General features: G+C 50.2%; 1 protein-coding gene across 1 annotated transcript in view; it reads left to right on the top strand.

Annotated features, from left to right (window-relative positions):
- The window catches only part of TRPM5 (transient receptor potential cation channel subfamily M member 5), a 112,622-nt gene that overhangs the window by 75,508 nt on the left and 14,223 nt on the right, over positions 1-22,891 (top strand). The window contains exons 19-22 of the mRNA XM_038765387.1: positions 2,404-2,536; positions 5,461-5,635; positions 10,490-10,643; positions 18,024-18,202. Coding sequence (XP_038621315.1) covers positions 2,404-2,536; positions 5,461-5,635; positions 10,490-10,643; positions 18,024-18,202 — 641 coding nt within the window. The remainder of the gene's footprint in view (positions 1-2,403; positions 2,537-5,460; positions 5,636-10,489; positions 10,644-18,023; positions 18,203-22,891) is intronic.

The following is a 22,891-nucleotide window of genomic DNA, read 5'->3' as shown; positions in this document are numbered from 1 at the left end:
ATGTTGCCAACTTGGACTTCCCAAGCGCTTAGTACAGTGCTCGGCACACAGTAAGCGCTCAATAAATATGATTGAATGAATGAATGAAGGTGGATTAGAACCCACGACCTCTGACTCCCGAGCCCGGGCTCTTTCCACTGAGCCATGCTGCTTCTATAATAATAATAATAATAATAATAATAATAATAATAATAATGGTATTTGGTAAGCGCTTACTATGTGCCAAGAGATGGAGGGAGGCAGAGACCTCAGAGATGGCAGAAACTGGGGAGATGGGGGACCAGAGAGATGGTGGAGACAGAGGTGAGATGGGGGCCTGGGAGATGGCAGAGACAGGGAGATGGGGGACCAGGGAGATAATAATGATAATAATAATAATAATAATAATAATAATGACATTTATTAAGCGCTTACTTTGTGCAAAGCACTGTTCTAACTGCTGGGGCGTTACAAGGTAACAAGGTTGTCCCACTTGGGGCTCACAGTCTTAATCCTCATTTTATAGATGAGGTAACTGAGGCCCAGAGAAGTGAAGTGACTTGCCCAAAGTCACCCAGCTGACAATTGGCGGAGCCGGGATTTGAACCCGTGACCTCTGACTCCAAAGCCCGGGCTCTTTCCACTGAGCCACGCTAGACGGTCCCTCCCCAACAACGGGCTCATAGTCTAGAAAATGGGGATTAAGACCGGGAGCCCCATGTGGGACAGAGACTGCATTCAACCCTATTATCTTGTATCTACCCCAGCGCTTAGTACAGTGCCTGGCACATAATAAGTGCTTAACAAATACTGAAATTATTATTATGATGATCATGACAGTTAAGAGTGTGCGTGTGTGTCCATCCCCTGGGATGATCCCTCTCCCCCATACTCACTAAGCACTTAGTACAGTGCTCTGCACACAGTAAGCGCTCAGTGAAGCAGCGTGGCCCAGTGGAAAGAGCATGGGCTTTGGAGTCAGAGGTCATGGGTTCAAATCCCGGCTCTGCCAATTGTCAGCTGTGTGACTTTAGGCAAGTCGCTTCACTTCTCTGGGCCTCAGTTCCCTCATCTGTCAAATGGGAATGAAGACTGTGAGCCCGGGTAGGACAAACTGACCACCTTGTAACCTCCCCAGCACTTACACAGTGTTTTGCACATAGTAAGCGCTTAATAAATGCCATCATTATTATTATTAATAATAAATACGATTGAATGAACATCCCTTAGTTTCGCCCCTGCCTCTGGGGTCAACTGATAGGCCCCAGGCTGAGTCCCTCCTCCCCTTCCTCCTCTCTTTCCCCTGGGGATGAGTCACTTCATTTCTCTGGGCCTCAGTTTCCTCATCTGTAAAATGGGGATGAAGACCGTGAGCCCCAAGGAGGATAACCTGATCACCTTGTATCTCCCCCAGCGCTTACAACAGTGCTTTGCACATAGTAAGCACTTAATAAATGCCATCATTATTATTAGTAGTAATAAATACGATTGAATGAACATCCTTTAGTTTCACCCCGCCTCTGGGGTCAACTGATAGGCCCCAGGCTGAGTCCCTCCTCCTCTTCCTCCTCTCTTCCCCCCCGGGGACAAGTCACTTCATTTCCCTGTGCCTCAGTTCCCTCATCTGTAAAATGGGGATGAAGACCGTGAGCCCCACGGGGGACAACCTGATCACCTTGTATCTCCCCCAGCGCTTAGAACAGTGCTTGGCACAGAGTTAGTAAGATGGGGGTGAAGACCGTGAGCCCCACGGGGGACAACCTGATCACCTTGTATAGAGAAGCAGCGTGGCTCAGTGGAAAGAGCCCGGGCTTTGGAGTCAGAGGTCATGGGTTCGAATCCCGACTCCACCACATGTCTGCTGTGTGATCTTGGGCAAGTCACTTCACTTCTCTGGGTCTCAGTTATCTGTAAAATGGGGATTAAGACTGTGAGCCCCACATGGGACAACCTGATCACCCTGTATCCTCCCCAGTGCTTAGAACAGTGCTTTGCACATAGTATGCACTTCACAAATGCCAATTATTATTATTATCTCCCCCAGCGCTTAGAACAGTGCCTGGCACAGAGTAGGCGCTTAACAAATACCATTATTATTATTATTATTATGATTCCCCTCCTTCCTCCCCGCTCCACCCGTTCCCCTCTCTTCTTTCCTCCTCTCCCCTCCCTCCAACGTCCCCCTCCTCTCTTTCAATCAATCAATCAATCATTCAGTCGTATTTATTGAGCGCTTACTGCGTGCAGAGCTCACAGTCTTCATCCCCATTTTACAGATGAGGGAACTGAGGCCCAGAGAAGTGAAGTGACTTGGCTCCAAAGCCCGGGCTCTTCTCCAATGAGCCACGCTGCTTCTTTCCCCCCTTTCCTCGATTTTCCTCGATTTCCCCCTCTCCGGTCACCCCTTGCCCCTTTGCCCCCCAGGATGGTGACTTCAGGGTACCAGGCGGGACGGACCATCCTGGCCATCGACTTCATGGTGTTCACCCTGCGGCTCATCCACATCTTCGCCATCCACAAGCAGCTGGGGCCCAAGATCATCATCGTGGAGCGCATGGTGAGGCCCCACGCCCACCCTTGCCCCCCACACCTCGTTCAATCAATCAATCAATCGTATTTATTGAGCGCTTATTGTGTGCAGAGCACTGGACTAAGCGCTTGGGAAGTCCAAGTGGGCACCATCTAGAGACAGTCCCTACCCAACAGCGGGCTCACAGTCTAGAAGGGGGAGACAGACGACAAAGCAAGACATATTAACAAAATAAAATCAATAGAATAAATATGTATAAATAAATAAATAGAGTAATAAATACGCGCAAACCTATATCCAGGTGCTGTGGGGAGGGGAAGGAGGTAAGGCGGGGGGAGGAGGGGGAGAGGAAGGAGGGGGCTCAGTCATTCATTCATTCAATCGCATTTATTGAGCGCTTACTGTGTGCAGAGCACTGGACTAAGCGCTTGGGAATCAATCGCATTTATTGAACGCTTACTGTGTGCAGAGCACCGTACTAAGCGCTTGGGAAGTACAAGTTGGCAACATATAGAGACGGTCCCTACCCAACAGTGGGCTCACAAGTTGGCACTGTATAGAGACGGTCCCTACCCAACAGCGGGCTCACAGTCTAGAAGGGGGAGACAGAAGACAAAGCAAGACATATTAACAAAGTAAAATAAATAGAATAAATATGTATAAATAAATGAATAGAGTAATAAATACGTGCAAACATATATCCAGGTGCTGTGGGGAGGGGAAGGAGGTAAGGCGGGGGGATGAGGAGGAGGGGGAGAGGAAGGAGGGGGCTCAGTCATTCATTCATTCAATCGCATTTATTGAGCACTTACTGTGTGCAGAGCAGTGTACTAAGCGCTTGGGAAGTACAAGTTGGCACCATTTAGAGACGGTCCCTACCTAACAGCAGGCTCACAGTCTAGAAGGGGGAGATAGATGACAAAACAAGACATATTAACAAAATAAAATAAGTAGAATAAATATGTACAAATAAAATAAATAGAGTAATAAATCCGTACAAACATATATACATATACACAGGTGCTGTGGGTAGGGGAAGGAGGTAAGGTGGAGGGGATGGAGAGGGGGACGAGGGGGAGAGGAAGGAGGGGGCTCAGTCTGGGAAGGCCTCCTGGAGCTTAGAGGAGGAGAGCCCTGTGCTAAGCACTGGGGCGGACACGGGAGAGTCAGATTCATTCACTCATTCATTCATTCAATGGTATTTATTGAGCGCTTACTGTGTGCAGAGCACTGGACTAAGCGCTTGGGAAGTACAAATCGGCGACATATAGAGACGGCCCCTACCCAACAGCGGGCTCACAGTCTAGAAGGGGGAGACAGACGACAAAACAAAACCTGTGGACAGGTGTCAAGTCGTCAGAATAAATAGAAATAAAGGTAGATGCACACCATGAACAAAATAAATAGAATAGTTAATATGTCCAAGTAAAATAAATAGAGTAATAAATCCGTACAAACATCTATACAGGGGCTGTGGGGAGGGGAAGGAGGTAGGACCGGGGGGATGGGGAGGAGGAGACTGTCCCTGCGGGGCCCACTTTCTCAGCAGCAGGGAGAGCGGGGATTCTAGCCCCATTGTACAGATGAGGACACTGAGGCCCAGAGAGGTCAAGCGACTTGTCCAAGGTCACCCAGCAGGAGGTCAGAGCTGGGACTCGAACGCCCGGTTCGCAGGCCTGAGCTCCGTCCCCCGGGGCCCGCACTCCTGGAGCAGGGTGGGAATTGAGGGGTGAGGAAGGGGTGGGGACACCCGGCTTCTCCATCAGATGCCTGCCTGTCTCAATCAATCAATCAATCAATCATATTTATTGAGCGCTTACTGTGTGCAGAGCACTGTACTAAGCGCTTGGGAAGTCCAAGTTGGCAACATGTAGAGACGGTCCCTACCCAACAGTGGGCTCACAGTCTAAAAGGGGGAGACAGAGAACAAAACCAAACCTACTAACAAAATAAAATAAGTAGAATAGATATGTACAAGTAGAATAAATAAATACAGGTGCTGTGGGGAAGGGAAGGAGGGAGGAATGGGGATGAAGACTGTGAGCCCCCTGTGGGATTACCTGGTCACCTTGTAACCTCCCCAGTGCTTAGAACGGTGCTTGGCGCATAGTAAGTGCTTAATAAATGCCATCATTAATTAATTAATTAATTGATTAATACGATTGACTGAATGAACGAATGAATGATCTCATCTGTCAAATGGGGATGAAGACTGTGAGCCGCCTGTGGGACCACCTGGTCACCTTGTAACCTCCCCAGTCCCAGACTGAGCCCCTTCCCTCTTCTCCCCCGCATCCCCCTCTCTATCCCCCACCATCTTACCTCCTTCCCTTCCTCACAGCACCTGTATATATATGTACATATGTTTGTACATATTTATTACTCTATTTATTTATTTATTTATTTTACTTGTACATATCTATTCTATTTATTTTATTGTGTTAGTCTGTTTGGTTTTGTTCTCAGTCTCCCCCTTTTAGACTGTGAGCCCACTGTTGGGTAGGGACTGTCTCTCTATACGTTGCCAACTTGTACTTCCCAAGCGCTTAGTCCGGTGCTCGGCACACAGTAAGCGCTCAATAAATACGATTGATGATGATGATGATGATATCTATTCTATTTATTTTATTTTGTTAGTATGGTTTTGTTCTCCGTCTCCCCCTTTTAGACTGTGAGCCCACCGTTGGGTAGGGACCGTCTCTAGATGTTGCCAACTTGGACTTCCCAAGCGCTTAGTCCGGTGCTCTGCACACAGTAAGCGCTCAATAAATACGATTGATTGATTGATTGATTGATCATTAAGACTGTATGAGTGAATCGTGGAGTCGTAGCGGAATGGAAGGGCAGTGCTTGGCATCGGCCATCGGGACTTGGGCCGCTTGGCCAGAGGGCTGGCCTCCGAGCAGCCCGGAGCCCGCCGCGTCCAGCCCGGCCTCCGCGTCTCCCGGCAGATGAAGGACGTCTTCTTCTTCCTGTTCTTCCTGAGCGTTTGGCTCATCGCCTACGGCGTCACCATCCAGGCCCTGCTGCACCCCGACGACAGTCGCCTCGAGTGGATCTTTCGCCGCGTCCTCTACAGGCCCTACCTGCAGATCTTCGGGCAGATCCCGCTGGACGAGATGGACGGTGAGGACTGGAGGCCGGCGGCGGGGCAGACGCAGGCCCGGGGGGTCATCCTCTACCGTCCCTACCTGCGGTTAATAATAATAATGATAATGACGGCATTGATTAAGCGCTTACTATGTGCCAAGCAATCAATCCATCCATCAATCAATCAATCGCATTGATTGAGCGCTTACTGTGTGCAGAGCACTGGACTAGGCCCTTGGGAACATCTAGAGACAGTCCCTACCCAACAGTGGGCTCACTGTCTAGAAGGGGGAGACAGAGAACAAAACCAAACATGTTAACAAAATAAACTAAATAGAATAGATATGTACAAGTAAAATAAATAGAGTAATAAATATATACAAACATATATACAAGTGCTGTGGGGAAGGGAAGGAGGTAAGGCGGGGGGGATGGAGAGGGGGACGACGGGGAGAGGAAGGTGGGGGGCTCCTAATAATAATAATGATGGCATTGATTAAGCGCTTACTATGTGCCAAGCAATCAATCCATCCATCCATCAATCAATCGCATTGATTGAGCGCTTACTGTGTGCAGAGCACTGGACTAAGCCCTTGGGAGCATCTAGAGACAGTCCCTACCCAACAGTGGGCTCACTGTCTGGAAAGGGGAGACAGAGAACAAAACCAAACATGTTAACAAAATAAACTAAATAGAATAGATATGTACAAGTAAAATAAATAGAGTAATAAATATATACAAACATATATACAAGTGCTGTGGGGAAGGGAAGGAGGTAAGGCGGGGGGGATGGAGAGGGGGACGACGGGGAGAGGAAGGAGGGGGGCTCCTAATAATAATAATGATGGCATTGATTAAGCGCTTACTATGTGCCAAGCAATCAATCCATCCATCAATCAATCAATCACATTGGTTGAGTGCTTACTGTGTGCAGAGCACTGGACAAAGCCCTTGGGAACACCTAGAGACAGTCCCTACCCAACAGTGGGCTCACTGTCTAGAAGGGGGAGACAGAGAACAAAACCAAACATGTTAACAAAATAAAATAAATAGAATAGATATGTATAAGTAAAATAAATAAATAAATAGAGTAATAAATATGTACAAGCATATATACATATATACAGGTGATATACATATATGCGCAGATTGATTGGTAGCCACTGGAGATATTTGAGGAGGGGAGTAACATGCCCAGAGCGTTTCTGGACAAAGACAATCCGGGCAGCAGCAGGAAGTATGGATTGAAGTGGGGAGAGACACGAGGATGGGAGATCAGAGAGAAGGCTGATGCAGTAGTCCAGACGGGATAGGATGAGAGCTTGAACGAGCAGGGGAGCGGTTTGGATGGAGAGGAAAGGGCGGATCTTGGCAATGTTGCGGAGCTGAGGCCGGCAGGTTTTGGTGACGGCTCGGATGTGAGGGGTGAACGAGAGAGCGGAGTCGAGGATGACCCCAAGGTTGCAGGCTTGTGAGACGGGAAGGATGGTAGTGCCGTCAACAGAGATGGGAAAGTCAGGGAGAGGGCAGGGTTTGGGAGGGAAGACAAGGAGTGTAGTCTTGGACATGTTGAGTTTGAGGTGGCGGGCAGACATCCAGATGGAGATGTCCTGAAGGCAGGAGGAGATGCGAGCCTGGAGAGAGGGGGAGAGAGCAGGGGCAGAGATGGAGATCTGGGTGTCGTCAGCGTAGAGATGATAGTTGAAGCCGTGGGAGCGAATGAGATCACCAAGGGTACTGGCCCTACCTGCAGATCAATCAATCAATCAATCAATTGTATTTATTGAGCGCTTACTGTGTGCAGAGCACTCTACTAAGCGCTTGGGAAGTCCAAGTTGGCAACATATAGAGACAGTCCCTACCCAACAGTGGGCTCACAGTCTAGAAGCGTTAAGTGCTTACCTCCTGCCGGGCACTGTTAATAATAATAATAATAATAATAATGACATTTATTAAGCTCTTACTATGTGCAAAGCACTGCTCTAAGTGCTGGGGAGGTTACAAGGCGATGAGGTGGTCCCACAGGGGGCTCACAGTCTTCCCCATTTTACAGATGAGGGAACTGAGGCCCAGAGAAGTGAAGCGACTTCGGACAGAGATGGGCAGTGAGCCCTGGAGGCCATGAGGGGACAGAGACACAGGCCGGGGGACAGAGACATGGGCCTGGAGTGACAGAGATACAGGCCTCGAGTGACAGAGATACAGGCCTAGGGGGACAGAGACACAGGCTGGGGAGGGTGGGGGTTAGGGTTCTCGCTTTACAAATAATAATAATAATAATAATAATGGCATTTATTAAGCGCTTACTATGTGCAAAGCACCGTTCTAAGCACTGGGGAGGTTACAAGGTGATCAGGTGGTCCCACGGGGGGCTCACAGTCTTCATCCCCATTTTACAGACGAGGGAAACAAGGCACAGAGAAAAATAATAATAATAATAATAATAATAATAATAATAATAATAATAATATTGTTAAGCGCTTACTATGTGCCAAGCACTGTTCTAAGTGCTGGGGGAGATACAAGGTAATCAGGTTGTCCCACGGGGGGCTCACAGTCTTCATCCCCATTTGACAGATGAGATAATTGAGGCACAGAGATGTGAAGTGACTTGCCCAAAGTCCCACAGCTAAGTGGCGGAGCCGGGATTTAAACCCATGACCTCTGACTCCAAAGCCCGGGCTCTTTCCACTGAGCCACGCCGCTTATCATTATTACCATTACTGTGTGAGAAGCAGCATGGCTCAGTGGAAAGAGCACGGGGTTTGGAGTCAGCGGTCATGGGTTCAAATTCTGGCTCCACCACTTGTTGGCTGTGTGACTTTGGGCAAGTCACTTCACTTCTCTGTGCCTCAGTTACCCCCGTGGGACAACCTGATCACCTTGTAACCTCCCCAGCGCTTACAACAGTGCTTTGCACATAGTAAGTGCTTAATAAATGCTATTATTATTATTATTATTATTATTATAGGTGTCAGAGACAAGTTCATTATTACTAGCCCATATTCTAGCACTAGTATTCATTCATTCAATCGTATTTATTGAGCGCTTACTGTGTGCAGAGCACTGGACTAAGCGCTTGGAAAGTACAATTCGACAATAGAGACAATTCATTCATTCATTCAATCGTATTTATTAAGCGCTTACTGTGTGCAGGGCACTGTACTAAGCGCTTGGGAAGTCTGTAAAATGTAAAATTTTACATCCCCATCTGTCTAATGGGGATTAAGATTGTGAGACCTCTGTGGGACAACCTGATCACCTTGTAACTTCCCCAGCGCTTAGAACAGTGCTTTGCACATAGTAAGCGCTTATTAAATGCCATTATAAAATTAAAAAAAATAAATAAGTACAAGTCGGCAACATATAGAGACAGTCCCCACCCAACAACGGGCTTACAGTTTAGACGGGGGAAGGCAAACGCAAAAACAAGTAAAAAGGCATCAATGGAAGCGGCGTAGCTCAGTGGAAAGAGCCCGGGCTTTGGAGTCAGAGGCCACGGGTTCAAATCCCGGCCCCGCCACTTGTCAGCTGTGTGACTTTGGGCCAGTCACTTCACTTCTCTGGGCCTCAGTTCCCTCATCCGCAAAATGGGGATGAAGACTGTGAGCCCCTCGTGGGACAACCTGATCACCTTGTATCTACCCCAGCGCTTAGAACAGTGCTTTGCACATAGTAAGTGCTTAACGAATACCAACATCATTATTATTACCATCAGTATAAATAAATAGAATTATAGATATAGACACATCAGAACAAGTAAACAGGCCAGGGAGCAGTGGTTGTCGGGTAGAGTTTCCTCTGCTAGTCTAGGCCAGCTCAATTTCAATAATAATAATCAATAATAATCAATAATCAATCAATAATAATAACATAATATAACATATAACAATGATAATAATAAATAATAATGATAATAATGGTGGTATATGTTAAGCGCTTACTATGCATCAAGCACTATGCTAAGCGCTGGAATAGATACAAGCTAATCAGGTTAGTGCAGTGCCCAGCACATAGTAAGCGCTTAACAAATCGGCTTGTACTTCCCAAGCGCTTAGTACAGTGCTCTGCACGCAGTAAGCACTCAATAAATGCGATTGAATGAATGAATGAAATGCCATAATTATTATTATTATACAGCCCCTGACCCGCATGGGGCTCACGGTTTTCATCACCACTTTCCAGATGCGGTAACTGAGGCCCAGAGAAGTGAAGTGACTTGCCCAAGGTCACACAGCTGACAAGTGGAGGAGGCAGGATTAGAACCCAGGCCTGGGCTTTAGCCACTAGGCCGTGTTTTTTGTGGCGTTTCTTTATATTCATTCATTCATTATCCATTCAATCGTATTAAGTGAGCGCTCACTGTGTGCAGAGCACTGTACTAAGCGCTTGGGAAGTACAGGTTGGTACAGCATAATAATAATTATCAGAAGCAGGGTGGCTCAATGGAAAGACCCGGGCTTTGGAGTCAGAGGTCATGGGTTCAAATCCCGACTCCGCCAGTGTCAGCTGGGTGACTTTGGTCAAGTTGCTTCACTTCTCTGGGCCTCAGTTCCCTCATCTGTACAATGGGGATGAAGACTGTGAGCCCCACGTGGGACAATCTGATCACTTTGTATCCTCCCCAGCGCTTAGCACAGTGCTTTGCACATAGCAAGCGCTTAACAAATGGCGTCATTACTATTATTATTATTCAATCCTATTGACCGAGCGCTTCCTGAGTGCAAAGCACCGTACGAAGCGCTTAGACCGTACGCCTGTTGTGGGCAAGGGATGTGTGTTTTCGTTGTCCTCTCCCAAGCGCTTCGTACAGCGATCTGCACACTGTAAGCGCTCAAACAGTAGGATTGATTGACAGACCGTGCTGCCCACGGGGCGGTCTCCCCGCAGTTGCTCGCATCAACTGTTCCTCCAACCCGCTGCTCCTGGAAGACTCTCCGTCCTGCCCCAACGGGTACGCCAACTGGCTGGTCATTCTCCTGCTGGTCATCTTCCTCCTGGTCACCAACGTGCTACTTATGAACCTCCTCATCGCCATGTTCAGGTCAGCGTCCGGAGCCGGGCCGGCCGGAGAGGGAGGGGAGGGTCAGGGGTGTCGGACGGACCGGGTTGGGTCACTGGGGGACAGTCAGGGGTGGACAGGGGAGACAAGAGTCTACTTTTATTGCCGTATTGTACTTTCCAAGCGCTTAGTACAGTGCTCTGCAAACAATAAGCGCTCAATAAATACGATTGAATGAATGGAAGGCCTTTGCTAGATCACTGAGGAGAGTCAGGGACGGAGAGGGGAGAGTCAGAGGGGTTGGACGGTCCGGGTTGGGTCACTGGGGGACAGTCAGGGATGGACAGGGGAGACAAGAGTCTACTTTTATGGCTGTATTGTTCTTTCCAAGCGCTTAGTACAGTGCTCTGCACTCAATAAGCGCTCAATAAATACAATTGAATGAATGGAAGGTCTGCGTTAGATCACTGAGAGTCAGGGATGGAGAGGGGAGAGTCAGGAGCTTTGGACGGTCCGGGCTGGGTCACTGGGGGACCGTCAGGGGTGGACAGGGGAGACAAGAGTCTACTTTTATTGCCGTATTGTACTTTCCAAGCGCTTAGTACAGTGCTTTGCACTCAATAAGCGCTCAATAAATACGATTGAATGAATGGAAGGCCTTTGCTAGATCACTGAGGAGAGTCAGGGATGGAGAGGGGAGAGTCAGAGGGGTTGGACGGTCCGGGTTGGGTCACTGGGGGACAGTCAGGGATGGACAGGGGAGACAAGAATGTACTTTTATTGCCGTATTGTACTTTCCAAGCGCTTAGTACAGTGCCCTGCACACAATAAGTGCTCAGTAAATACAATTGAATGAATGGAAGGTCTGCGTTAGATCACTGAGAGTCAGGGATGGAGAGGGGAGAGTCAGGAGTTTTGGACGGTCCGGGCTGGGTCACTGGGGGACAGTCAGGGGTGGACAGGGGAGACAAGAGTCTACTTTTATGGCTGTATTGTACTTTCCAAGCGCTTAGTACAGTGCCCTGCACACAATAAGCGCTCAATAAATACGATTGAATGAATGGAAGGCCTTTGCTAGATCACTGAGGAGAGTCAGGGACGGAGAGGGGAGAGTCAGAGGGGTTGGACGGTCCGGGTTGGGTCACTGGGGGACAGTCAGGGATGGACACGGGAGAGAAGAGTGCATTTTTATGGCTGTATTGTACTTTCCAAGCGCTTAGTACAGTGCTCTGCACTCAATAAGCGCTCAATAAATACAATTGAACGAATGGAAGGTCTGCGTTAGATCACTGAGAGTCAGGGATGGAGAGGGGAGAGTCAGGAGTTTTGGATGGTCCGGGCTGGGTCACTGGGGGACAGTCAGGGATGGACAGGGGAGACAAGAGTGTACTTTTATGGCTGTACTGTACTTTCCAAGCGCTTAGTACAGTGCCCTGCACACAATAAGTGCTCAATAAATACGACTGAATGAATGGAAGGTCTTTGCTAGATCACTGAGGAGACTCAGGGACGGAGAGGGGAGAGTCAGAGGGATTGGACGTTCCGGGTTGGGTCACTGGGGGACAGTCAGGGATGGACAGGGAGACAAGAGTGTACTTTTATTGCTGTATTGTACTTTTCAAGCGCTTAGTACAGTGCCCTGCACACAATAAGCGCTCATTAAATACAATTGAATGAATGGAAGGTCTGCGTTAGATCACTGAGAGTCAGGGATGGAGAGGGGAGAGTCAGGAGCTTTGGACGGTCCAGGCTGGGTCACTGGGGGACAGTCAGGGGTGGACAGGGGAGACAAGAGTCTACTTTTATTGCTGTATTGTACTTTCCAAGCGCTTAATACCGTGCTCTGCACACAATAAGCGCTCAATAAATACGATTGAATGAAAGGAGGGTTTTTGCTAGATCACCGAGGAGAGTCAGGGACGGAGAGGGGAGAGTCAGAGGGGTTGGACGGTCCGGGTTGGGTCACTGGGGGACAGTCAGGGATGGACAGGGGAGACAAGACTGTACTTTTATGGCTGTATTGTACTTTCCAAGCGCTTAGTACAGTGCCCTGCACACAATAAGCGCTCAATAAATACAGTTGAATGAATGGAAGGTCTGCGTTAGATCACTGAGAGTCAGGGATGGAGAGGGGAGAGTCAGGAGCTTTGGACGGTCCGGGCTGGGTCACTGGGGGACAGTCAGGGATGGACAGGGGAGACAAGAGTGTACTTTTATGGCTGTACTGTACTTTCCAAGCGCTTAGTACAGTGCCCTGCACACAATAAGTGCTCAATAAATACGACTGAATGAATGGAAGGTCTTTGCTAGATCACTGAGGAGACTCAGGGACGGAGAGGGGAGAGTCAGAGGGATTGGACGTTCCGGGTTGGGTCACTGGGGGACAGTCAGGGATGGACAGGGAGACAAGAGTGTACTTTTATTGCTGTATTGTACTTTTCAAGCGCTTAGTACAGTGCCCTGCACACAATAAGCACTCATTAAATACAATTGAATGAATGGAAGGTCTGCGTTAGATCACTGAGAGTCAGGGATGGAGAGGGGAGAGTCAGGAGCTTTGGACGGTCCAGGCTGGGTCACTGGGGGACAGTCAGGGGTGGACAGGGGAGACAAGAGTCTACTTTTATTGCTGTATTGTACTTTCCAAGCGCTTAATACCGTGCTCTGCACACAATAAGCGCTCAATAAATACGATTGAATGAAAGGAGGGTTTTTGCTAGATCACCGAGGAGAGTCAGGGACGGAGAGGGGAGAGTCAGAGGGGTTGGACGGTCCGGGTTGGGTCACTGGGGGACAGTCAGGGATGGACAGGGGAGACAAGACTGTACTTTTATGGCTGTATTGTACTTTCCAAGCGCTTAGTACAGTGCTCTGCACTCAATAAGCGCTGAATAAATACGATTGAATGAATGGAAGGCCTTTGCTAGATCACTGAGGAGAGTCAGGGACGGAGAGGGGAGAGTCAGAGGGGTTGGACGGTCCGGGTTGGGTCACTGGGGGACAGTCAGGGATGGACAGGGGAGACAAGAGTGTACTTTTATGGCTGTATTGTACTTTCCAAGCGCTTAGTACAGTGCCCTGCACACAATAAGCGCTCAATAAATACAGTTGAATGAATGGAAGGTCTGCGTTAGATCACTGAGAGTCAGGGATGGAGAGGGGAGAGTCAGGAGTTTTGGATGGTCCGGGCTGGGTCACTGGGGGACAGTCAGGGATGGACAGGGGAGACAAGAGTCTACTTTTACTGCTGTATTGTACTTTCCAAGCGCTTAGTACAGTGCTCTGCACACAATAAGCGCTCAGTAAATACGACTGAATGAATGGAGGGTCTTTGCTAGATCACTGAGGAGTCAGGGACGGAGAGGGGAGAGTCAGAGGGGTTGGACGGTCCGGGTTGGGTCACTGGGGAACAGTCAGGGGTGGACAGGGGAGATAAGAGTCTACTTTTATGGCCGTATTGTACTTTCCAAGCGCTTAGTACAGTGCTCTGCAAACAATAAGCGCTCAATAAATACAATTGAATGAATGGAAGGTCTGCGTTAGATCACTGAGAGGGATGGAGAGGGGAGAGTCAGGAGCTTTGGACGGTCCGGGCTGGGTCACTGGGGGACAGTCAGGGATGGACAGGGGAGACAAGAGTGTACTTTTATTGCTGTACTGTACTTTCCAAGCGCTTAGTACAGTGCTCTGCACACAATAAGTGCTCAATAAATACGATTGAATGAATGGAAGGTCTTTGCTAGATCACTGAGGAGAGTCAGGGACGGAGAGGGGAGAGTCAGAGGGGTTGGACGGTCCGGGTTGGGTCACTGGGGGACAGTCAGGGATGGACAGGGGAGACAAGAGTCTACTTTTATTGCTGTATTGTACTTTCCAAGCGCTTAATACAGTGTTCTGCACACAATAAGCGCTCAATAAATACGATTGAATGAATGGAGGGTCTTTGCTAGATCACTGAGGAGAGTCAGGGACGGAGAGGGGAGAGTCAGAGGGGTTGGACGGTCCGGGTTGGGTCACTGGGGGACAGTCAGGGGTGGACAGGGGAGACAAGAGTCTACTTTTATGGCTGTATTGTTCTTTCCAAGCGCTTAGTACAGTGCCCTGCACACAATAAGCGCTCAATAAATACAATTGAATGAATGGAAGGTCTGCGTTAGATCACTGAGGAGAGTCAGGGATGGAGAGGGGAGAGTCAGGAGCTTGGGACGGTCCGGGTTGGGTCACTGGGGGACAGTCAGGGATGGACAGGGGAGACAAGAGTGTACTTTTATTGCTGTATTGTTCTTTCCAAGCGCTTAGTACAGTGCCCTGCACACAATAAGCGCTCGATAAATACGATTGAATGAATGGAGGGTCTGTGCTGGATCACTGAGGGGAGTCAGGGACTTAGAGGGGAGAGTCAGAGGGGTTGGACGGTCCGGGTTGGGTCACTGGGGGACAGTCAGGGATGGACAGGGGAGACAAGAGTCTACTTTTATTGCTGTATTGTACTTTCCAAGCGCTTAGTACAGTGCCCTGCACACAATAAGCGCTCAATAAATACAATTGAATGAATGGAAGGTCTGCGTTAGATCACTGAGAGTCAGGGATGGAGAGGGGAGAGTCAGGAGCTTTGGATGGTCCGGGCTGGGTCACTGGGGGACAGTCAGGGATGGACAGGGGAGACAAGAGTGTACTTTTATGGCTATATTGTTCTTTCCAAGCGCTTAGTACAGTGCTCTGCACACAATAAGCGCTCAATAAATACAATTGAATGAATGGAAGGTCTGTGTTAGATCACTGAGAGTCAGGGATGGAGAGGGGAGAGTCAGGAGTTTTGGACGGTCCGGGCTGGGTCACTGGGGGACAGTCAGGGATGGACAGGGGAGACAAGAGTCTACTTTTATTGCTGTATTGTACTTTCCAAGCGCTTAATACAGTGTTCTGCACACAATAAGCGCTCAATAAATACGATTGAATGAATGGAGGGTCTTTGCTAGATCACTGAGGAGAGTCAGGGACGGAGAGGGGAGAGTCAGAGGGGTTGGACGGTCCGGGTTGGGTCACTGGGGGACAGTCAGGGGTGGACAGGGGAGACAAGAGTCTACTTTCATTGCTCTATTGTACTTTCCAAGCGCTTAGTACAGTGCCCTGCACACAATAAGCGCTCAATAAATACGACTGAATGAATGGAAGGTCTTTGCTAGATCACTGAGGAGAGATCCTTCCTCTCCCACTCCTCCCCCTCTCCATCCCCCCCCACCTTACCTCCTTCCCTTCCCCACAGCACCTGGAGATATATATATATATATATATATATATATATATATATATATATATATATATATATATATATATATATATATATATATATATATATATGTTTGTACGGATTTATTACCCTATTTATTTTACTTGTACGTATTCTATTTATTTGATTTTGTTAATATGTTTTGTTTTGTTGTCCGTCTCCCCCTTCTAGACTGTGAGCCCACTGTTGGGTAGGGACCGTCTCTACATGTTGCCAACTTGTACTTCCCAAGCGCTTAGTACAGTGCTCTGCACACAGTAAGCGCTCAATAAATATGATTGATCGATTGATTGATTGAGAGGGGAGAGTCAGGGGGGTGGGATGGTCGGGCTGGGCCACTGGGGGACAGTCAGGGATGGACAGGGGAGAATCAGGGGGGTCGGATGATTTTCCATCACAGCAGTCCAGTAGTCAAGGCCATTCATTGTGTGACCTTGGGCAAGCCACTTAACTTCTCTGTGCCTCAGTTACCTCATCTGTAAAATGGGGATGAAGACTGTGAGCCCCCTGTGGGACAACCTGATCACTTTGTATCCCCCCAGCGCTTAGAACAGTGCTTTGCACATAGTAAGCGCTTAACAAATGCCATCATTATTATTATTATTATTATTATTATTTATTCGATCGTATTTATTGAGCGCTTACTGTGCGCAGAGCACTGTACTAAGAGCTTGGGAAGTACAAGAGGCCATCAAGCAGCGTGGCTCAGTGGAAAGAGCCCGGGCTTTGGAGTCAGAGGTCAGGGGTTCAAATCCCGGCTCCGCCGATTGTCAGCTGCGTGACTTTGGGCAACTCACTTCACTTCTCTGGGCCTTGGTTCCCTCATTTGGAAAATGGGGATGAAGACTGGGAGCCCCCCGTGGGACAACCTGATCACCTTGTAACCTCCCCAGTGCTTAGAACAGTGCTTGGCACATAGTAAGCAGCATGGCTCAGTGGAAGGAGCCCGGGTTTGGGAGTCAGAGGTCATGGGTTCGAATCCCAGCTCCATCACTTGTCCGCTCTGTGACCTTGAGCAAGCCACTTAACTTCTCTGTGCCTCAGTGACCTCATCTGTAAAATGGGATTAAGACTGTGAGCCCCACGTGGGACAACCTGATCACCTTGTAACCTCCCCAGCGCTTAGAATCAATCAATCAATCATATTTATTGAGCGCTTACTGTGTGCGGAGCACTGTACTAAGCGCTTGGGAAGTACAAGTTGGCAACATATAGAGACAGTCCCTACCCAACAGTGGGCTCACAGTCTAAAAGGGGGAGACAGAAAACAAAACCAAACATACTAACAAAATAAAATAAATAGAATAGATATGTACAAGTAAAATAAATAAATAGAGTAATAAATACGTGCAAACATATATACATATATACAGGTGCTGTGGGGAAGGGAAGGAGGTAAGATGGGGGGATGGAGAGGGGGATGAGGGGGAGAGGAAGGAAGGGGCTCTTCTAGACTGTGAGCCCACTGTTGGGTAGGGACCGTCTCTCTATGTTGCCAACTTGGACGTCCCAAGAGCTTAGTACAGTGCTCTGCACACAGTAAGCGCTCAATCAATACGATTGCTTGATTGATTGATTGGCATCATCATCATCAATCATATTTATTGAGCGCTTACTAAGTGCGGAGCACTGTACTAAGCGCCTGGGAAGTACAAATTGGCAACATCTAGAGACAGTCCCTACCCAACAGTGGGCTCACAGTCTAAAAGGGGGAGACAGAGAACAAAACCAAACATACTAACAAAATAAAATAAATAGAATAGATATGTACAAGTAAAATAAATAAATAGAGTAATAAATACGTGCAAACATATATACATATACACAGGTGCTGTGGGGAAGGGAAGGAGGTAAGATGGGGGGGATGGAGAGGAAGGAAGGGGCTCTTCTAGCCTGTGAGCCCACTGTCGGGTAGGGACCGTCTCTCCATGTTGCCAACTTGGACTTCCCAAGCGCTTAGTCCAGTGCTCTGCACACAGTAAGCGCTCAATCAATACGATTGCTTGATTGATTGATTGGCACACAGTAAGCGCTTAATAAATGCCATTATTGTTGTCATTATCCGGTGCTCGCCCCAAGCTCCGGGTCCCGGCGCGGGCTGAGGAGGGCCTCGCCCGCCGCTCTTCCCGCAGCTACACCTTCCAGTTGGTCCAGGGCAACGCGGACATGTTCTGGAAGTTCCAGCGCTACAGCCTCATCGTGGAGTACCACAGCCGGCCCGCCCTGGCACCCCCCTTCATCCTCTTCAGCCACATCCGACTCCTGCTCCAACGCGCCTCACACCAGGTGGAACGCAAACAGGAGCACCTGGGTGAGGAGGCCGAGGAGGCCCTAGGGGAGAAGGAGGCCGGGGGGAGGCCGGCCCCGGGGGAGGCTGCCCGGGAAAAAGGGAGAAGGTGGGGAGAGGCCAAGGGGAGAGGCTGGGGGAAGACAGGCTAAGGGGAGGCCGAGGGGAAGCCAGGGAGAAGCCGGGGAAGGCAGGCCAAGGGGAAGGCGGAGGAAGCCACGGGGAGGCCAGGGAGAGGCTGGAGGAAGGGAGGCCAAGGGGAGGCTGAGGGAAACCGGGAGAGGCCGGGGAGAGGCTGGGGGAAGACAGGCCAAGGGGAAGGCGGAGGAAGCCAAGGGGAGGCCAGGGAGAGGCTGGAGGAAGGGAGGCCGGGGAGAGGCTGAGGGAAGTCGGGGGAGGCCAGGGAGAGGCTGAGGGAAACTGGGGGAGGCCAGGGAGAGCCTGGGGGAAGACAGGCCAAGGGGAAGGTGGAGGAAGCCACGGGGAGGCCAGGGAGAGGCTGGAGGAAGGGAGGCCGGGGAGAGGCTGAGGGAAACTGGGGGAGGCCAGAGAGAGGCTGAGGGAAACTGGGGGAGGCCAGGGAGAGCCTGGGGGAAGACAGGCCAAGGGGAAGGTGGAGGAAGCCACGGGGAGGCCAGGGAGAGGCTGGAGGAAGGGAGGCCGGGGAGAGGCTGAGGGAAACCGGGGGAGGCCAGGGAGAGGCTGAGGGAAACTGGGGGAGGCCAAGGAGAGGCTGGGGGAAGACAGGCCAAGGGGAAGGCGGAGGAAGCCACGGGGAGGCCAGGGAGAGACTGGAGGAAGGGAGGCTGGGGAGAGGCTGAGGGAAACCGGGGGAGGCCAGGAAGAGGCTGAGGGAAACTGGGGGAGGCCAAGGAGAGGCTGGGGGAAGACAGGCCAAGGGGAAGGCGGAGGAAGCCACGGGGAGGCCAGGGAGAGACTGGAGGAAGGGAGGCTGGGGAGAGGCTGAGGGAAACCGGGGGAGGCCAGGTAGAGGCTGAGGGAAACCGGGAGAGGCCAGGGAGGGAAACCAGGGGAAGCCAGGAGGAGGCTGGGAAAGGCAGGCCGAGGGGAAGGCGGAGGAAGCCATGGGGAGGTCAGGGAGAGGCTGAGGGAAACCGGGGGAGGCCAGGGAGAGGCTGAGGGAAACTGGAGGAGGCCAGGGAGAGGCTGAGGGAAACCTGGGGAGGCCAGGGAGAGGCTGGTGGAAGGGAGGCCAAGGAGAGGCTGAGGAAAACTGGGGGAAGCCAGGGAGAGGCTGGGGGAAAGGCAGGCCAAGAGGAAGCCAGGGGAAGCCAGGGAGAGGCTGGGAAAGGTGGCAGGCCAAGGGGAAGGTGGAGGAAGCCACAGGGAGGCCAGGGAGAGGCTGGACGAAGGGAGGCCAAGGAGAGGCTGAGGGAATTGGGGGAAGCCAGGGAGAGGCTGAGGGAAATTGGGGGAAGCCAGGGAGAGGCTGGGGGAAACCGGGGGAGGCCAAGAGGAGGCTGAGGGAAACCGGAAGAGGCCAGGGAGAGGCTGGGGAAAGACAGGCCAAGGGGAAGGCGGAGGAAGCCAAGGGGAGGCCAGGGAGAGGTTGGAGGAAGGGAGGCTGGGGAGAGGCTGAGGGAAATTGGGGGAGGCCAGGGAGAGGCTGAGGGAAACCGGGGGAGGCCAGGGAGAGGCTGAGGGAAACCGGGAGAGGCCAGGGAGGGAAGCCAGGAGGAGGCTGGGAAAGGCAGGCCAAGGGGAAGGCAGAGGAAGCCACGGGGGGTCAGGGAGAGGCTGGAGGAAGGGAGGCCAAGGAGAGGATGAGGGAAATCGGGGGAGGCCAGGGAGAGGCTGGGGGAAGACAGGTGGAAGGCGGAGGAAGCCATGGGGAGGCCAGGGAGAGGCTGGAGGAAGGGAGGCAGGGGAGAGGCTGAGGGAAACTGGGGGAAGCCAGGGAGAGGCTGGGGGAAGACAGGCCAAGGGGAAGGCGGAGGAAGCCACGGGGAGGCCAGGGAGAGGCTGGAGGAAGGGAGGCTGGGGAGAGGCTGAGGGAAACCGGGGGAGGCCAGGAAGAGGCTGAGGGAAACTGGGAGAGGCCAGGGAGGGAAACCAGGGGAAGCCAGGAGGAGGCTGGGAAAGGCAGGCCAAGGGGAAGGCGGAGGAAGCCACGGGGAGGTCAGGGAGAGGCTGAGGGAAACCAGGGGAGGCCAGGGAGAGGCTGAGGGAAACTGGAGGAGGCCAGGGAGAGGCTGAGGGAAACCTGGGGAGGCCAGGGAGAGGCTGGTGGAAGGGAGGCCAAGGAGAGGCTGAGGAAAACTGGGGGAGGCCAGGGAGAGGCTGGGGGAAAGGCAGGCCAAGAGGAAGCCAGGGGAAGCCAGGGAGAAGCTGGGAAAGGTGGCAGGCCAAGGGGAAGGTGGAGGAAGCCACAGGGAGGCCAGGGAGAGGCTGGACGAAGGGAGGCCAAGGAGAGGCTGAGGGAAATTGGGGGAGGCCAGGGAGAGGCTGAGGGAAACCGGGGGAGGCCAGGGAGAGGCTGAGGGAAACTGGGGGAGGCCAGGGAGAGGCTGGGGGAAACCGGGGGAGGCCAGGGAGAGGCTGGTGGAAGGGAGGCCAAGGAGAGGCTGAGGGAAACCAGGGGAGGCCAGGGAGAGGCTGGGGGAAGGCAGGCCAAGGGGAAGCCAGGGAAAGCCAGAGGGAGGCTGGGAAAGGCGGCAGACCAAGGAGGCCTTCCCAGACTGAGCCCCCTCCTTCCTCCTCCTCCCCATCCCCGCCTTACCTCCTTCCCCTCCCCACAGCACCTGGATAGATGTATAGATGTTTGTACAGATTTATTACTCTATTTATTGTACTTGTATATATTTATTCTATTTATTTTATTTTGTTAATATGTTTTGTTTTGTTGTCCGTCTCTCCCTTCTAGACTGTGAGCCCGCTGTTGGGTAGGGACCGTCTCTAGATGTTGCCAACTTGGGCTTCCCAAGCGCTTAGTCCGGTGCTCTGCACACAGTAAGTGCTCAATAAATACGATTGAATGAATGAATGAAGGCGGAGGAAGCCACGGGGAGGCCAGGGAGAGGCTGGTGGAAGGGAGGCCAAGGAGAGGCTGAGGGAAACTGGGGGAGGCCAGGGAGAGGCTGGGGGGAGATTCATTCATTCTTTCATTCAATCGTATTTATTGAGCGCTCACTGTGTGCAGAGCACCGTACTAAGCGCTTAGGAAGTCCAAGTCGGCAACATATAGAGACGGTCCCTACCCAACATTCGTTCATTCATTCATTCAATCGTATTTATTGAGTGCTTACTGTGTGCAGAGCACCGTACTAAGCGCTTGGGAAGTCCAAGTTGGCAACATAGAGAGACGGTCCCTACCCAACATTCATTCATTCAATCGTATTTATTGAGCACTTACTGTGTACAGAGCACCGTACTAAGCGCTTGGGAAGTCCAAGTCGGCAACATCTAAAGACGGTCCCTACCCAACATTCATTCATTCATTCAATCGTATTTATTGAGCACTTGCTGTGTGCAGAGCACCGTACTAAGTGCTTGGGAAGTCCAAGTCAGCAACATATAGAAACGATCCCTACCCAACATTTATTCATTCATTCATTCAATCGTATTTATTGAGCGCTTACTGTGTGCAGAGCACCGTACTAAGCGCTTGGGAAGTCCAAGTTGGCAACATATAGAGATGGTCCCTACCCAACATTCATTCATTCATTCATTCAATCGTATTTATTGAGCGCTTACTGTGTGCACAGCACCGTACTAAGCACTTGGGAAGTCCAAGTTGGCAACATACAGAGACAGTCCCTACCCAACATTCATTCAATCGTATTTATTGAGCGCTTCCTGTGTGCAGAGCACCGTACTAAGCGCTTGGGAAGTCCAAGTTGGCAACATATAGAGACGGTCATCATCATCATCATCATCAATCGTACTTATTGAGCGCTTACTGTGTGCAGAGCACCGTACTAAGCGCTTGGGAAGTCCAAGTCGGCAACATATAGAGACGGTCCCTACCCAACATTCATTCATTCATTCATTCAATCATATTTATTGAGCGCTTACTGTGTGCAGAGCACCGTACTAAGTGCTTGAGAAGTCCAAGTCGGCAACATAGAGAGATGGTCCCTACCCGACAGCGGGCTCATAGTCTAGAAGGGGGAGAGAGACAGAAAAACAAAACATATTAACAAAATAAAATAAATAGAATAAATATGTACAAGTAAAACAAATAGAATAATAAATATGTACAAACATATATATATACAGGTGCTGTGGGGAGGGGAAGGAGGTAAGGCAGGGAGGATGGGGAGGAGGGGGAAAGGAAGGAGGAGGCTCATATGGGATGAAGACTGTGAGACTGTAACAAAATAAAATAAATAGAATAGATATATACAAGTAAAATAAGTAGAGTAATAAATAAGTACAAACATATATATATGTATATACATATACATATATATATATATGTTTGTACTTATTTATTATTATGTACAAGTAAAATAGAGTAATAAATATGTACAAACATATATATATATATATATATATATATATATACAGGTGTTGTGGGGAGGGGAAGGAGGTAAGGCAGGGGGGATGGGGAGGAGGGGGAAAGGAAGGAGGAGGCTCATATGGGATGAAGACTGTGAGACTAACAAAATAAAATAGAATAGATATATACAAGTAAAATAAGTAGAGTAATAAATATGTACAAACATATATATATATATATATATTCAGGTG

The sequence above is a fragment of the Tachyglossus aculeatus genome, chromosome 22 (assembly GCF_015852505.1).
Source record: "Tachyglossus aculeatus isolate mTacAcu1 chromosome 22, mTacAcu1.pri, whole genome shotgun sequence".
NCBI lineage: Eukaryota > Metazoa > Chordata > Mammalia > Monotremata > Tachyglossidae > Tachyglossus > Tachyglossus aculeatus.
Note: the sequence above shows the minus strand (reverse complement) of the source record. Positions and strands in the feature narration are given on the sequence as shown.